The sequence below is a fragment of the Psittacula echo genome (genome assembly GCF_963264785.1).
Source record: "Psittacula echo genome assembly, chromosome: 1".
NCBI classification, from domain to species: Eukaryota; Metazoa; Chordata; class Aves; order Psittaciformes; family Psittacidae; genus Psittacula; species Psittacula echo.
The window spans coordinates 84,494,367-84,511,635 of NC_137735.1; the positions used below are offsets into that span (position 1 = coordinate 84,494,367).

Sequence of the window (17,269 nt, forward strand, 5' to 3'; positions counted from 1 at the left end):
CCCTGGCAGTATTTTACTCCAAGCAGCTTGCAGGATATGTGCTTTACAGATCCGTGCCACACTTGTATGCTGTCTCATACTACACACCAAGTGCTTAGCTTGCCTATGTGCCAACACAAGGCAATGCAACAGGAGTACTTTGGGGACATCCACTGACCTTTAGAAATGCTGATGTTCAGAGCAACATCATAGGCCTCTGCAAAGACTTGGATATTTTCAGTGTGAGCAACCCCCAGGTCGTTTTCTGTGTCTGAAACCTAAGACAGCAAGAAACAAACACTGCTTAAACCATTCTCCTCAGTTCTTTTGGTAGACAACATATGAGTCCTTGTCTTTACCAGTTGCTTCCACCATGGCCTCCCCTGCTTCCCAAGCATTTTGGACTCCTAGGTTTTCCTAACCTGTTCATCTCATGGGCTGACCCAGTGGGATTTGGCTGCAGTAACAAACACTATCAGCCCAACTCTGCTCTCCTACAGCAGGAAATGCTGCTGCTAAAGCACCATAGCAGGCATGTAAAAACAACCACAAGAAATGTAAGTTGTCCCAGAGCAGGTGGCATTGATCAAACCAACCCTCTCCTCTTCAATCACTCAGCATCCTCACCAAAATGTAGCTTCTAAACCATGTGGAGCAACATTCCAAGGTGGAAGTTCACTGCTCTATGTTAAGAACCCCAGACAGACTCCAAGAAGGGTTCACGGAGCATGCCAAAGTCTGGACAACCAGGGCCTGGTTACCCAGCAATGCAGGTAGAAAGAAATCTCATGAAGGCTCATCGTTTTCCTCTCTCTGCAGAGTACCCTTCAAGCACAGTCTCCATCCCTAAGAGCATGGAGCTGATCACTCCACCCTGCTTTGGTAGGGAGGCCACAGTCCCCCTTACCTCTAGTCGGATGGTCTTCTTAATGCTGAGAGCCTTCATAGGCTTAAAACATAGATGCACGCCAAACTCCGTGTAGGGACCAACGATGCCCTCAGCTTGAGACACAGAGAAGTCCTTGCCGAGGTTCTCCAGCCCACTGAGTTGCCAGGCCACAGGCAGTGGGGTGCGGTTTTGCAGGACCAGGGTCTTGCTGTCCCTCCTGCAGAGACCAGACAACACTCAGCACTGGCCGCTTGACTGGCACGTCAGCCTTGCAATTGAATGCAGCTTGGAGCAGCCTCATCCCACATCCAAAACCATAGTTAAACATTTTCCCTTTGCCACAAGTCTCAGAGGTGAGGTCCTTTGGGAGACCTGGGTGCTGAAAGTGTATCCAACATAAGAGAGATAAGGAGGAGCAACTGAACTGCTCACTGAACCAGCAGGCAAGATACAAACGCATCAGGATGCCCATTGTACAGCACTGCTGGGGGCTACAGAGCTTGTAGAAGTCATGAGATATTCAAGCCAGCCAGGAATGGTGAGCAAGAGACTGGATCTGCTGGAAGAAGCCAGCCTCTCATCTGAGTGGCCACAGAGCCAGCAAAGGAAGCTGGAAGGGAGCTGGCTAACAGCTTGTGTCCCCAGCAGAGCCTGCGGGGTGGGAGGACTGACCTGTGCAGCAGCAGCCTGTCGAAATGCAACTGCCTGGGGCTGACCCCCAGCACCACCTGCACCCCCTGGCAGCAGAGGTGGAACACCACCGGCTCTGGGTTGCCGCTAATGGAGCAGATGAGATTGTCTTCCATGAGGCCAGCTGAAGTGGGGTATGCCCAAATGCTCAGCTCCTGGTTCCATCCCCACAAAAAGAAACACAGAAGAGCATTCAGTAAGCAGGAGGAACAGGTCCTGGGCACTTCTACCTGTGCCTGCGCTACCTACCCATCTCCTACCTGCTTCTCATTTGGTTTCAGCTTCATGCTGGGAGGGTCTAAAAGGAATGTGTCCGCTTTGAGATCGTGCTCAAAGCAGAAATGCACCTCTGCTTCCAAGGCAGTGATGTTGAGGATGGTGATCTTCTCACAGTTGCTAGGATGGCGCAATGCCTTGTACCTGTCCACAAGACGAGAAAAGGCTGTTGAGGAGACCACTGCCCTTGAAACACACAGAGGAAAGCACTGTGTCCTGGCAGCAGGAGGCCCCACTGGAAGACCATAGTCTAACAAGCTAGCTAAGGATCACTTCCAGGGGCATGTTGCACAGTCTGTGTCTTCATCCTTGTGCTACTTTGATGTCTGCCCTATACTTGGTGCCTCCATCCCAGAAGCCTGAAGATGCACAGGCCACTTAAAGAGCATTTTACAAAACGTCAATTCAAAGACAAAAATAAAAGTACACCAGGCACATGGGTTCTTCCCCCTTCTTTGTTAGATTTCCTTCCCTGCAGGGTATAAAGAAATGCTTTTGAAAAAGGTTGTAAAAATAGTTTAGCTTATCTCTTTCAAACAAGTCATGAAACTGCCTTGCATTTAATGGGTTAGCTCAAAGCCTGAGGGAAGGAAATAGAAAGGATTCATTCCCAAGAGGAATGCTAAATTCAACAATGTCCCTCCTCTCAGGTGTGAAACAGAATCTGGAGTTAAAGGGCTAAGAACGTGAACAGAAACCCAAAAGCATTCAACAGCCTGGCTAAAGATCCCATTTTTTTTTTTATAACTGTTTTGATTTAATTTCCTCGGGTTGGCAAAATATCACTAGCTCTGCAGAGCTCCCACAAAGAAAAGAGCTTCATTTCTAATATTAAAACAAAAGTTACATGCTACAATGGCCAACTTTTTTAAGCGGACTTTATCCAGCAGTGAGGATCATTTCATAGGTGATAAAGCTGAGATGTGGAGGGGGGAACCAAGGCACCCACCAGGTAGGAAGCTCAGCTCTATCTCTCCCCAGCTCCTCTAAGACCAATGTGCCTGTCAAATGCTCACAAACCTGTGGTCCTTCAACCCCATGTATCTATTTCCTAGGTCTCTGCCTGGGTCTGCCCTGAACTGTGCCACTGGGACAACATGTCTCAAGCATGATCATGAGAGCACAAGGCCCTGGAGATCCCATCCCAACATCTCACTTTGCACAGCAGTACATCAGGATGTTCACAGGGTGCAGGGAGCACATACCACTCTCTTGACTTCCCACACCGCAGCGGTCCGAAGTGGAATACACCAGTGTCCATGACATACTGCTTGAAGATGATGTCATCTTCTGCCTTGCTCTTCCTCTGGTGAGGGAACACCACCCTGGACAGAGAAAATGGCAAATGAGGAACTATGAGATGCTCTAAGTAGAAATCATGGTCAGAAAGCTATAATCCTTATTGGTGGCTGAGGCACCACTACTGGTTCCCAGTTCCAAGCACGAGAAGAGATGCTAGGTGGTTCAAGCAGCATGCTCTGTGCAAGTCAGAAGGTCACTGGGGTACATGGGGCAGTCCTGGCTCTGAGTTAAGGGGGAATCAGTGTGGGAGGCTCCCAGGGACCATTCTTACCGTGGGTCCTGGCTGATGGTGGGATACAGGCAGGTGCCCCTGCAGTGCAGCTGGTACAGTCGGTTTGTCCCCAGGATCTCAAAATGCAACACCTGATCAAACTGGCCAACCTCTGTGGAGCTGAAGAAGACCTTCAGTTCCACCTCACTGCGGGCAGGCACTATCCACCGGCAGCTGCTCAGCCTGGCAATTAAAGAGGAGGCTTCAGATATTGCTAACAAACAATTAAGACAAGGAGGAGGATCATGGACTCGCCATCCCATGGAGGCATCATCAGAAGATCCCCGAGGTGCTGGGGATGATGGACCTCATTTGGCAAGATGGCCATGAAGCAGAGGGATCACCTCCCGTACAGCTCACCTCCTAACGCATGTCGCTGGGGGTGGCACTGTGTCCACGACACTTCGGCGCACCTTGCGGGGATGGGGAGGTGCTGCTGTGCCCAGCCCCTGGACACCTTTCCTGCCCCGGCTGGAGCCCTGCCTCTCCCTCACAGCCTCCCGGCTGCCCACGGCTTTCTCTTTCCTCGACTGGCTCTTGGTGGGGGTGATCTGCTCTTCTGAGGTCTTAGCACCAAGGGGAGAGAAAAAAGGGAGAGAGAGGTGAGATCTGCCCCAAGACAGACAATCTCCCTTCCCAGAGAGAAAGCTGCACGTTGGATAAGAAACAGGAGAGAGAATAAATAAGTAGCTGCATCTGCCCATGGACTTGGCCTTCCTCATTGGCCTTTGTTTTGCCTACAACACCTCTCCTTGCCCAGGACCCTCTCCTCAAAGGAAGTTGAGGGTCTGAGGTGATATTTTTTCTCTCTCATTTTACAGAACCATCCTACGTCTCAAGCAAAGCTGTCTCTTTTGGACAGCATAGGTGATGCCTGCAGACATGGCACCCCATCACATCTTCACTGCCCTTCCACAATTACCCTTTCCCACCCATATGCCCTCCTTCATGGCCCCCCCATCCAGCCTGGCCCCTGCCCCGGCACCTTCACTGTGGACACAACAGGAACATCCAGGAAAAGACTTTCAGTTTTCTTTACTTCTGAAGTGGCACCTTCTGGCACAGCAAAGACAAAGTGCTTGAGGGCTTCTCCTACTGTGGGGGCCATCCGCTTCTCTGGGTAGTGAATCACAGAGTACAAAGTGGCAGGAGGAATGGGAGGCCCTGAGGGACCCAGCCCCAGGTCATCCAGGATCTAAAGCACAAGAGAAAACTCTGTTTATACTCCCGTCACCTTCATCCTCACACTCCCTCCTTAAAGGCACTGAGTTTTTGGCAGTGTTGGGGTTTTTTTTGTTTCTACGGAGTACAAAGCTTTTTTATGCCCAGCAGGGTGGAACAGTGCCACGACCTAAAAAAGGGACCTAGAGAGAAACCTCTTCCTCGAGTGACTCAGCTGAAGGAAGCAATGACCATGAGCTGCATTGCCCTGGGACCATTTGTAATGATTTCCAGACTGGGAAATTCTTTGAACAAACAGAGTACTTGGACAGAGAGCACTCTCTCTTTCCACCCATCTGAGGGATGGTGAGAACCTCCCCAGCCACATGGCTGCTGTGGAGACATTGCGGAACATCATCAGTGGCCTGGACAAGGGTCTGTGCTGTTCTTATTTGGTGGGACACAATGCACCAAGGACCAAGGCCATGGAAGGCTCAGCATCTGAGCCTTATCTGAGCATCTGAGCCTTACCTGCTCTGCTGCTGGCAGCCTGCTGCTCTCCAGGATTGCCCTGGTCACATCTTCTGAGTGTACCACCTGGATGTCCAAGGAGGGCACCCCGACATGCTGGTCACTGACTGACCCTTCTGCACCTTCCCCTTCCAGCAGAGATGACTTTGAGTCCACAAGAGCCTTCAATTTTTCCAGCCGCTTGCTCTCCAGGCGCTCTTTCTCCAGCCTTTTCAGACGCTCCTCTCTGCTCTTCCGGGCCCTGTAGCTGGATAAATGTTGGCGTCGCTGTTCTGTTTGTTGCTGCATCCCTTCGTTCAAAGGGATTAGCAGGATACCCTGAACCCTGTCCCAGGATGACAAAATATGGGTGACATCCTTCTGTGATGCCTCGTAGATCTTAAACCTCAGGGCCAAGTTCTTCTTGCTGTCACTCTGGGTCTTGGTTTCGGTTTCCTCCTGTTCTGGATCTGGTGCCACCACTGGGCAGACATCTGTCAGGGGAACCTTGCTCTGCTTTTTCTTATCTTCCTTGTCATCTGCAACAGAGTCTGGGTGCTCCTTTACACGTCCCTTCTTGTCCAGCTCCTCCATGACATCGGACTGGTTGCTGTTGGATGCATTGGTGTTGCCAGTGGATGCATTAATATTCTGGACAGGAGAAGCAGGACAGAACACTATTTCAAAGCACTGACTCAAATGCTGTAGGGCACTCATTATCTTTACAACAGCACCCTAAGCCTTGCCCGAGCCCTGTGCTAGGTGCTCTACAAATCCCAATTCAGCACACAGATTGTACAGTTTAGCTGAAATGAAACCAAACTCTCCAGTGTCAGCCTGACAAGGAGTCCTGCAAACCAGCTGAGAAACAGAAAAGCTTCCAGACCCAGAGTACTTAAGACCAGTGTGGTCTTCTGGGATTGTTTCTGGCATGTTGAGCATCCCTGTGGCTAGTTGACTCTTTGGAAGTCTGGCTCCTAATGAATGAACTAAGGTCTGGTGTATCTCCTGCCAGACATGTCGGAAAAGACACCTCATCCCAGACCGGTTATCGCTCAGAGATGGCAAGTCACATGTAGAGTGGGGAGAAATGCTGGACTAAAACTATCTAGAGCTTTACAGTGGATGTATGCAGTTATGTGAAGCCATGACTCAAAGGCAGCATGATCCTAGAAGAGCAACTCTACCAATAAATCCATGGGAAAACACCCCTGCTGAAGCAGCAGTACAATCAAACACAGGCTGTTGCTTCCCAGCACAGCCCCACATTCTCAGGGCCAGGTTCTCGTCCCCAGCACTGCGTGTGGCTGCTGGCTTCTCAGGGAACGGTACAGCTCAGTGGGAAGGTCCACAGGGCTTTTACACATCTCTATAAACACAACTACCTACCTGCCTGACTCCGGAATGGCTTTTCTTCTTCAAAGCATTGTCTTTGTCTTTTCCAAGCTCCCTCTTCCCCCGCCTAGACTTCTTTTTCAGCTCTTCTTCTTTCTTCAAGTGCTCTAGCTCCTGCTGGTGCTTTTTTGCAAGCACTAGAGCCATCTCCCTTCAACACAGCAAACAGAAAATATCCTTGAGAGTCACCACCAGAAATGTGTGCTCACTGCAATCCCAGCTGGTCCTGCACTTAATTCACTGATCCTGAGGTCAGGCAGGACTGTTAGACTATCCCCATGTACTTCCCTCAACCTGGGGAGGTTGGGAACATCCAAAGTGAGGAAAGGTGCAAGGTGACCTCCAGGGCCACCCAAATCTCAGCCTTGCTGTCATAAGGTCTCAGTTGGGCAACTTCTCTGATAAGGACCACCTGGACACCTCCAGCACACTGCCAAAGACTGACCCACCATTTCTCTGCACTGATGCCTGAAGCCTTCTCTTGATTTCCCAGTTTAAACCAGCTCACAAATTACTAACACCTCTCTCTATATATATCCCTGCACCAATACTTAACTTGGCTTACCCAGCCTGCTCCTTACTGAGAAAAATCCTATGAATCACAAAGCAAAGGCTGCAGTAACTCCCCTCCTGGCTCCGAACAACCAGGCTTTCTGCTGGAACCCAGCTGTGACCAGGGGAAATTTGTACTGCCTGTCCTGAAAATTGTGATTTGAAAGCAGACCCAGCAATCTTCTCCCGGTGAAACAAACTTCAGCCTGGGCTAAATGAAGTGCTGAAGCACAAGCTTTGAGCTCAAAAAAGGTCTCCAGAGCAGGCAAACCCTTTAGGGACACTATCCGAGGGAGTTACCCATGCAAGGCTTACAGACCTCCTCTTCCTCTCTTGCTGGACTTGTCGTATATTGTTATTAAACTGAGTTTTCTGCTCCTCGGTGAGGGCATCATACTCGTCCTCATCCATCTCCCAGAGACGTGCTTTCTCTCTCCTGCCAGCTTCTTCCTGCTCCCATCCTGCACAGACCAGAGGAGAAACCATTAGCGACTGCCAGCAGAGCTTTGCTGTTCTGGGGAGGCTGTGAGGATTCACAGCTCTGGCCCAACCCAGCCTATCATCCTGCCAGCAGATACCGGGGAGCTCATATCCCTGCTCCAAAATGCAGATAAACCCCCAATAGCCAGTCAGTGAGTCCTGTGTGTTGCCTGGCTCATGTGCACCAGTGTTGTGGTTTGCTTTGAGCCACAGTTATTGAGCCACAACTGCTTGCACTTGCACCCAAGCTTCACTGTCAGAGACTAAGGTAAGTATTACAGCCTTAGCTCTGCTATATTTTAAACAACTGTGAGCTGAATACTGGCAGCACTGAGGCAGAACATGGATTAATAAAAACATTACTTACAAGCTCTGTTGGTAGCCCAGATACGCATGGATGCTGCTGAGGGCTTTGAGAGAGAAGATTTGGGAGGTATGGAGATGAAGAGTCTCACCTTCCTGCTCTTTTGCAGCTGTCTCCCTGGCTTTAAAAGCAGCATAATCGTCAAACAGGTTCACAAAATAGATATGGGGCCGATTTCTAACAGCTTTGAGAAGGCAGAGGAGAGCAGATGCTATGTTGTGCGCAAAGAGGGTCTCCAGGCCATCAAACACCACTCCCTGGTAGCAGTCACTTAACTGTGAAAAAGTCAGGAAGTCAGCTATTGCACATGTTGGGCTCTCAGCTAGTCATTAAACACAAATGTCAAAGGACACCAGCCATTGTGGTTTAAGAGCAGCAGCTCAGACAAGCTCCGATCTTTCACCATGCACTGCCAACTTATAGCATCTGCAGCTTCACCTAAGGATCCCTGCATGCAGCCCAGGACATCTTGAACAGCAGATACAGACCTCCTTCAATCTGAATTGTACCTTGCTGCCTGTCTCTCTGTAGGAGGAACGTCTCCTCTGCCCCTATGCCATACCTGCAGCCTTTCAGAGAGGATGGCTACCAGCAAGTCCTCGGGCAGCACGCAGCTCATGAAGCCCAGCTCTCCCGCTGTGCTGCCATTAATGCTCAGGGATTGCTGCATAGCAACGCAGGGAAGGGAAAAGGCGAGATGAGAACTGGATGAGCCCTGCAATGTTGAATGCCACAAGAAAAATAAACCACTTTGGAAACCCCCAAACAATTCCAACTGCTGGGCCTGGAGCTGGGTTTCTCACTAGCGGGAAACTAGAACAATACTGTAGGTCAGAAGCTCCAGGGGACAACCCTGGAGGGCACATCCCTTGGCCAGCAGAGACCCAAGCCTGCAAGCCCCAGGCGCAGCATCCCACGGCTTTGCCCACCCCCTGCAGCCACATTACCCAGGACTGCACTCTACCAACAAACTGTTATGACCCAGTAGAGATTTTCTGCTAGAGCACAAGGTTTCAATCCCACCCTGAGCCATGCCCAGGTGGTGCTCTGTGCTCTGTATCACCACACCAGGCTTTGGGTAGCAGGGAGCCTCCACTATAAGCAGCTCCTTCACTTCTCAAGGCAACAGGCATTAACCACTGCAGATCACACTTCACCTGGGAGACTGTGGGATCCATTACACATTGCTGGGATTGGGAAGTGTGGCTATCCATCTTCTTGCTCACTGCGGTGCTTGCCTGGCCTTGGGAACTCAGCCCATTAGGCTGCAGGCTGGATTTGCCCTCAGAGCTGGACTGGCTTGCACTTGGGCAGTGTGTGGCCTCAGTGTGGAGCTGCGGGCTGAGGGACACCACTGTGGTTTGACCTGTGGAGAGGACAGAGGCTCAGTGGGGAGCAAGCAGAGCCCTTTCACCTCAATGAGCATAGCACCCTGCACCCTGCCAGAGACACAGCACCCATCCCTAGCCTGCAGGGCACCAGCAGCACTGCCTTCCAGAAGCAGCTTCTGCCCAGCTTCTATTATTAGCATGATAAAGAGCACTGTCTGGTACTGGATTTTAAAGCCAGAGAGTTTTTAATGCACAGTCCTGTGTCCCTCCTATAGCAAATGTGCATGCAGGTGACATTGCACAGTAGCTCCTCTGTGGATCAAACCAAGAATTCATCCTCCATGACCACCCTGCACCCATTCTGTATACTCACATGGAGACTGTAACATGCACCCCTGTCCCAGCTGCACCCCCTTATCTCCACTGGAGCTAATTCCTGGTGGGATAACCCCATCCCAGACTTTCCCCCAGCTCCCAGCCAGGTTCAGAGCTAAGCAGCGCAAAACTTCCCTCACTCCCCAAGCCAAGGTCTGGCCTCACGCTGCAGAGCCTGGAGCACCAACTGCCCAAAAAAGCTTCCTAAAAGTCTCCAGTCTCGCATGGAGAACAGCTCAACATATATGAGCTGTGTGACCTGACTGGGTGTATAGGGAAATCTCTGGAGAAATCTCTGCTATATACAGCATGTGTCTCATGTGAAATTCCTCTGCGAGGTTATTCTTCCCTTCCTCTTATGAGTGAAGCCATACTCTTAAGTCAGTCATCTAGTGCTTAATGAGCCACTTCAAAGGGCTTTTTCCTTGTTGAAGTAAGCAGCAGTTCTGTCTGATGGCCACGAGGACCAAGCTGGATTCAGCTTTGAGGAAATACAAAAACTTTGAGAAAGATACAGGTGTGCTTCACCTCTCTTACAGAAAGGAACATGCGCCAAGAAGCCTAAGGCAGCAAAAGTGCCTGTCTGAGTGCTTAAAATATATATTTCTTCTTTTAATAACCAGAGATGCTGTAAGAAATTGTTTTGCATTTGTACATGCTGCACCCATGTTCCTGAAGAGACTCAAGGGCTTTCAAACTTCCTCTGTGGAGCAAGCACAAGTAGATGGTCATGGTGGGTTTCAAAGTGCTGCTTTGGGTCCCATGTTTCTTCTTACCAGCACCCTCTGTTTCCTGCTGGCTCTGCTCGATGGCAGCCCTGATGCAGAGCTCCCGGGCATGGAGCCCTGCCAAGCTGCTCCTGCTCGAGATGGCTTCTTTCACCACAGCGTCAATGGACAAGCAGGCAGCGCCGTAATGCTTGGACAGGGCAACTGCTGCCGCTGTCTTTCCTTGAGAGAGAGAGGAAGACTGCTTGGTGACACTTGCATGTGAGGCATGTTCAGGGACAGGCTTTGGAAAGCCCCCAGACAGGATTTCAGTTTCAGGGACAGTTGGAAAACAAGTGCCCTTTTTTTCAGGGAGACTGTGTGGGTAGCAACTTGAGCATGGTTAGAAGCATTGAATTCTAGAACCAGGTGGATCATCTCCACCTCATGTTCAGCTGAGGACTTTGTCACTTGTGGTGACCTCAGGCCTGGGCCAGGACATTGTTTCGAGCCCTATCCGCCATCCCTCAAGACCATTTGCTAGCCAGTGCTGGTGAGAACTGTCTTGTGCAACGTCCAGGTATGGTTTCCGGGTCAGCAGGGCCTGGGACTGCTTCCATAAGGCAACAGGGACAACTAGGCAGTGTGGTCTCATGAAGCAATGGCAACATGACCACCCTGTTTGGGGGAATGAGAGCCTAACTGTATGGACACAAGATAAACCACACCACCTGCACCAGCTCAGCAAAGGCCTGTGACCATTTCACGTATCAGCAGAGCTATGGCTCACCTCGCTTCACTTCAAATGGTCAACTGAGCACCATGGTCCAACGGAGTATGTTTCTCCTGTCCTGTCCCCCCATCCTCCCTCTTCCTTGCAGCCAAGGGCTGCGGCTCAAGTACCTGTCAGGGGTGCCCCATGGACAATGATGACAATCCCTCTACGGTTTCGGGCTGCACACCCTTCTGCAGAGATATCAATGCCGAGGTGACGGGCGATGGCTCTAAAGACAGGGCTGGTGTCCAGTTCTCCTGCGGCCTCCTTGCTGCTGATGGTGCTTTGCCAATGCTCTGCTATGAAGAACGAGGTAGAAAAGTCAGTCACCTGCCTACCTTAGATCCTGACCATTCTTCCCATTCCCTCAGATCCTGGGAGAGAAGACTGCTAACACTAACGTCACACCCAAGGTTCCTTTAGGTTTGCGCAGATCAAGGTCTGCCTAGATGCTGGTGAAGGTGCCTGTTCAGAGTACTTCAGTCACCCCTGCAAGTGGGGTGGCAGAAAGAGGGAGAACGAGCATCCAGCAGTACCTTAAGGGACCAGACCAAATCTCTTTCCATGAACTGTCAGCATGGTCTTCACAGCAGTTTGGTCCTGGGTCTTGATGAGTAAGGGGGGACAGGCAGACCCAGGACATTTCACAGTTCGGGGGGTGGGTGTGGGGCTCCATTTGGGGATGAAACAATTATCCAAAAGCTGGACGCTTTAGGCATGTTGCACCTTACACGGGGAGATCTGGCTGGGCTCTGAATTCACTGTAACAGCATTTACAAAGAGCTCCTGCCTGAAGGTCAACAAAAGCCATCGCCACTTGCAATGTCATGTAGGACAAAAGGTGTGGTGCACTGCCCAGGAAAGGGAATAGCATCATCCTGATCCTAGCAGCTTCTGGGGGCAAAGTGCTTATTTGGCAAAACTGGGGAAAACCTCCCTGGCCTCTCACTTGTCCCTGCCCCAGACTCTTCTCAGGATCCTACAGACTTCATTTGCAAGAGCGGATTCAGGGTCTACAGAAGCAAAGATGGCACCAGCCTGCAGTGAAGGGATGGAGGACACCGAAATCCTCCACTTAGGAGCACTTAGGAGGTGAAGAGCTTAAGGTTATTACCTGTCCTGCGTCTTCTCTCAACACCTTCCTCCTCCTCTTCTCCACAGACAGATTTAGAGTCCACCTTGGATTGGCTTTCATCAAAAATGGAGAAGGGAATAACTGAGCTATGAGTTGAGCTGGTGTGAATGACGCCAGCAGAGTGTTTTCCTCCTTGATCTGACAGGAACTGTACATCTTCAGTGTTTGCTGAGGAAGAAGAACACAGGGAGAAAAGAATAGGGTGAACACAGCCTGACAATCTGCTCTTTGCCCTTCACTACTTTGCACAGCCACATACCAAAGGTGGAAAATTTCCCAAGGAGGGAAACTCTGAGGCACTGAGAAGCCTCTCCAGGCTGTCTCTACCCTCAGGGAATTTTGAGCTTGTGCTTCTGTTGCTGGGAAGGAGCTAGTAGAAAATAGCTAGCGATATTAGACCTGGTCCTACTGGCTGAAGAACTCATCCAATCATGCTCTTTGTGGTTGAGGGGCACAGTCTACAACAGACAGATACAAGCTTGCTTTGGCTGCAATCAGGGCTGATAGAGGCTGTGTGTTACAAGCCACAGACATTCAGTCAGGAATTCCTCCACCAAGCTGGGCAACAAGCAGCTGATGAAAGCATGGGCTTTCTATGGAGAATGAAGTTTGCTGTGTCCATACTCAGGACAGCCAATATCAAACCCTCACCATTGTCCTGGCCTGCTGATTCCCCAGTCTTGGACTTTTCCTGCTCATGCTGCAGCCTCTTCTGCTCCTCACCATACTCTAGCACCTCTGGGGGTAAACTTTCACCCGGGGCACGTGGAGGCAGCAACAAGGTGTTGTGACAATTGTAATCCTTCAGCATCCGCAAAATCTGTGTGCATAAGGAGTAACCATATACAGGATGCATTTCTTGACCTTCATCACAAGAACAGACCCCCCCAACCAGCCTATCTCTTTTCATCTCTTCCTCCCAACAACACTGACTATCCAAGCCCCTCTACAGCCTGCCAGCAATGCTGGCTAACCCTGAAATGTCACCAGGCTTTGCCCTGGGGACTGCCCCCATATCCCTGGCAGAAGCCTGAGAATGCTGGAGCCCTGTGAAGCTATGGGAGCAGGCATATGGGGACCAGACCTTCCCTCTCACCTCCTCCTCAGCAAGGTACTGCTCATCGAACTCCAGTGAGTAAAACTCGATGGGGAACTGACATGGGTTCTTCACCACCACTGTCCCCTCCACCCCACAGCTGTATGGCAGCAACGGTCCCAGCTCGAGCACTGGGGGGCTGAACTCCAGCCGTGGTTCCAGACCATGTCCCAGCACCTGCAGCTGGAGTTGCTGGCTGTTTTGGCAAATGTTAATCTTCATCTCACTTCTGTAGGTCTTCTGCAAAGAGAGAAGTGCAGAAAGCTCCTCCATGAAGTCCTAGGTGACAGAGCCTCCAATTCAACCTTTGCCCCAAGTTCAGAAGTGTTATCAGTACCTCTGAGGTGAACGGAAAATAGGTATTTACTTATAGCACAGGCTACAGCATCTGCATGCTGGCTCTGAGTAACTGGGATGAGTCCTGGTGTGAAGTGTAACTGGATATTTAGGCATCAGATGGATCTAAAATGGTCTATCAGATGTTTTTACCTCATCATGAGGGATCATAATGCTCATGAGAAAGGTCCTCAGAGTTACATTGCCCAGAAACAGTCCTGGACTGCTGCGTTAGGCAAACACCAGCTATATGAAAGAGGCAGATGAGCTCTCACTGGCTAGAAATAACAGTTGTCTTCTCTGCTCAGTGTTTGGCTCTGGTCAAAGCCAGACACAAGACAGTTCATCTCTATTAGCAATTAAAAGATCCCTGGGACTGTTCGCAGGCATGGAAGCACTTGTGTCCACATTGTTACACACTGTCAATTTCCAAGTCACAGTGGCCACATGCAAATTCGTCTTTGGGAATACTCCATCATTTAAGCTGACTCCCAGACTGCATGAGAACATGCAGCAGGCTGGGTCAGAGGCACAGTGACTGCTGGCAGAATACTACTACAGGTATTCTGACAGTCTTGCCATAGCTAGGAAGGTGTCTGAGGGCTGCTTTTTTTGCTGGTACCAGTAGCAGGATTAGCCTAGACTGGGCCTTCCAGAGATATCCCCTATGAGTCTTGCAGCCTGCAAATAGGCGCACATAAGGGGGAAGATGATGGGAAATGGGAAGATTTCCCCCACTTGCTGAGAGGCAGCCACATGCAGTACCCTGATGCTCTCTGTGTAAGCTCCCCATGCAGATTTCAGAGTGCCTCTCAGAAGAGTGTGCTGCAGGGGAAACTGAAGCACAGTGGGTACAGGGTTTGTCAAAATCTCTGTGTGGAGGCGGACCTCATCTTTTGCTCCCTGTGCTGGGCTCTGCTGACCATGCTGCCCTGCCAGACCTCCTGGGGGTGACACCTGCCAATCTCACCTCTTCTGTGGGTGAAAACCTGACTTGCACATTACATCGCTGCCCTGGAGCAAGGGTTCCAGCCAATGGCGTCACCTCAAAGACACAGGGCTCAGCCTTCAACTTCTGAGGCAGCTTCTGATGCAGTCCTACTGGCAAACGTTTATCCACCTGGAGCACAGAAACCAGTCGTGTGAGGCCTCCTTGGTCTGTGAGGACATCCCTCTATGGCTGCAATGCTCTGAGATAATGTCAAGATGCTGAGAGCATCCCACATCCAAAGCAGATGTGGCCACCACAGCCTAGAACTGGAGGGAAAACATATAGGCAGGGCAGGCAGTTGGGGAGGCACTGTCCTCAGAGAAGGAGTGGATGAAGGCGGCAGAGAAGTGAAGCATCAGCTAATGAACAGCAAAGGGAATCAGCTTTCATCTCTGTCCTCAAAGGCTTCCACAAACAAGCTGCAGCCCAAGGCAGTCATAGGGGCAGAAAAGGCAAGAGAAGCAAAAAAAACCCAACCAAGAAGTCATGTATTAAACACTGTCTGTGCTTTACCTTCTCAACAGACTGTTTCGTGGTGATGAACCATTTACAGGGGATCTGGAGCTGATTGTGGAGCTGGACAGTTTCTTCCTGGCACTGTCCATGCTGGACAGCAGAGAATTCCAGTCTGTCCCTGGAGAGGCAGACGGATGGCACAGCCACATTGGCACGGAGGCGGATGTGAAACGTGGGGCCTTCTGTGACCTAGTGAAGGACAGAGCATCCAGTTGAGAGACCAGGTGGCATCTGCTGCTGTGCCCAACCTGCTGCCTGTCCCCAAAGTTGTAGTACCTTGATGGGCAGGAGCACGTTCACCTCTCCCAGCGGCAGGTTGGCACTTTGTGGGTCAAAGCGCACTTCGAATGTCTCAGTCTCACAGCAGGGCAGGTGCTTCACACGGTCCAGCCCCACGCTGAATCCTTGAACAGATGAAAAAAGCTGATATATATAAGCAACAGAAAACATGTTAAGGCCGTACAGGTGTTCTGGCCGTCAGCTCTGTGAAAGTCCCCTTTGCATTTCTAGAGAAACCTGCTGCTCTTTCTCCCTTGCCACCACTCACAGAGAAAGGGTTTTCACAGCCAAAATTCAAGGTTCATGTAGTAACATATCAGTTGAGGAGCTCCAGCAATTCCTCTGAGGCATCTCAGGGAAGGAATTTCCAACTAAGATACCTCCATGCTGTGGCGCTTCTTGGACAACAACTTAGAGGAGACATCTGACCACCTTTCTGAGACAGCAAGTCACCATTTGATGGAACTGCAACTCTACCTGAAGGCCTGTTTTGGAAGCCTATTTTGATATACCAGTGGATCTCACAGGCTGTTTTCTCAGTTAAGGCTGAACATAAGTGCTATGACACTATGAACTCCAAACAAAGCACTTCCAAACCACAAAGGGTCCCATCTGTTTGCAACACAAGCCCACAGAGTGCACAAAGAAACTCAGATGATGCTCACAGCAGCCAAGAGCAGAAGATGCTAAGAGCTGACCAAGGTCATCAGCCCATATAGCCCCTGCAATGAAGTTTTAGGACAGTCACAGGCAGGCCAGGTCTCTGGGCACTGCTGGCCTGAATTCAGGCTCTAAAGCACCTAGCGGGAGGTACTGAGGAGGAAAAAGCTATATAAGAAAGCACTCAAAACCCTCCCCATGTCCAGTGTCTTAAGTTAGTCTGTCAGAGACAGCTCCTTCAAGCCTACATGAAATCTCTCCAGCACAGGCTACCTGTGTCACGCAGGACATGTCCATTGATGTGGAAGGACACAGGAAAGTGCCCGGTGTTGGTGATCTTCACGATGTGCGTATGGATGTTACCAAGAATGATGTAGCCAAAGTCCAGGATGTACTCTGGCAGCTCAGCTCTGAAAGGAGGAGTAAGAAGAGTCCTTAAAACACAGCCTGGCTACATTTCCAAGAGGGTGGAAGATGCAAATACAGTGGACATTTCTGTATTTACTGCTGTAAAAATTCAACTCAAGCCCATAAAATCCAAGGTCTGACAACCTGGTAATAAGACTAGCTCATGGGGAGTGAAAATCCTAGGTTTTATCAGCTACCAATGGGACTCCATAATAAAATTACTTCTAAATGCACACTGGACACAGCTCCTCTGCTACGAAAAGCCGCTGTAGTTAAGTCCACTGGACCTCAACTGGTCTCAGTGAAATTGCTAAGCCTGGTGTACAGCCCAGGACCTCATTGTAAGAGGTGCATTTGCCTGCACAGGAAATCTTCACTGCTCAGCAACCAGATCTGTCCCCAAAGCAGCACCAGTGAATGCAGTAATCGACACCTACAAAATTCATGGGAAGGTCCTTTGCCAAAGCAATCTCCCTTGGGAAAGCACATACATGATCTGTTTTGCAAAGCATCTTCGTCCTGAACTGGAACCTACTGTGCTCATGCCTTATCATCAAAGAGCAAAGGGAAGGGCCAAGTTACCTGGGTACGCTCTGCAGTCCCACAGCTTTCAAGCCACCTGATTTTAGGGTTTGTCAAGGGTTTGTCAGCCTGTACGATTCCCTGCTCTTTTTGCTTAGTGCAGTCTGTTAGTCGGAACAAAGATGCCAGCTTCGAGTAGCTTCTTTGAGAGCTGGCCAGCAGGGATGGTAGCCATGATGCCTAGACGGTCTGCACTGGATGCCCTGAGC

The 17,269-nt window shown here is 50.3% G+C and overlaps 1 protein-coding gene across 1 annotated transcript in view; it reads right to left on the bottom strand.

Moving 5' to 3' along the window:
* Window positions 1-17,269, bottom strand: part of LOC308233037 (hydrocephalus-inducing protein-like) — a gene marked incomplete at both ends in the record, with an annotated part of 110,590 nt that overhangs the window by 29,126 nt on the left and 64,195 nt on the right. Inside the window, 23 exons of the mRNA XM_080639553.1 lie at window positions 154-257; window positions 887-1,085; window positions 1,541-1,713; window positions 1,819-1,978; window positions 3,040-3,159; window positions 3,408-3,590; window positions 3,768-3,973; window positions 4,393-4,602; window positions 5,100-5,729; window positions 6,468-6,620; window positions 7,341-7,486; window positions 7,961-8,144; window positions 8,432-8,584; window positions 9,096-9,235; window positions 10,352-10,525; window positions 11,186-11,356; window positions 12,172-12,360; window positions 12,844-13,012; window positions 13,289-13,528; window positions 14,595-14,744; window positions 15,129-15,320; window positions 15,408-15,528; window positions 16,337-16,480. Of these exons, the coding sequence (XP_080495679.1) occupies window positions 154-257; window positions 887-1,085; window positions 1,541-1,713; window positions 1,819-1,978; window positions 3,040-3,159; window positions 3,408-3,590; window positions 3,768-3,973; window positions 4,393-4,602; window positions 5,100-5,729; window positions 6,468-6,620; window positions 7,341-7,486; window positions 7,961-8,144; window positions 8,432-8,584; window positions 9,096-9,235; window positions 10,352-10,525; window positions 11,186-11,356; window positions 12,172-12,360; window positions 12,844-13,012; window positions 13,289-13,528; window positions 14,595-14,744; window positions 15,129-15,320; window positions 15,408-15,528; window positions 16,337-16,480 (4,311 nt within the window). The remainder of the gene's footprint in view (window positions 1-153; window positions 258-886; window positions 1,086-1,540; window positions 1,714-1,818; window positions 1,979-3,039; window positions 3,160-3,407; window positions 3,591-3,767; window positions 3,974-4,392; window positions 4,603-5,099; window positions 5,730-6,467; window positions 6,621-7,340; window positions 7,487-7,960; window positions 8,145-8,431; window positions 8,585-9,095; window positions 9,236-10,351; window positions 10,526-11,185; window positions 11,357-12,171; window positions 12,361-12,843; window positions 13,013-13,288; window positions 13,529-14,594; window positions 14,745-15,128; window positions 15,321-15,407; window positions 15,529-16,336; window positions 16,481-17,269) is intronic.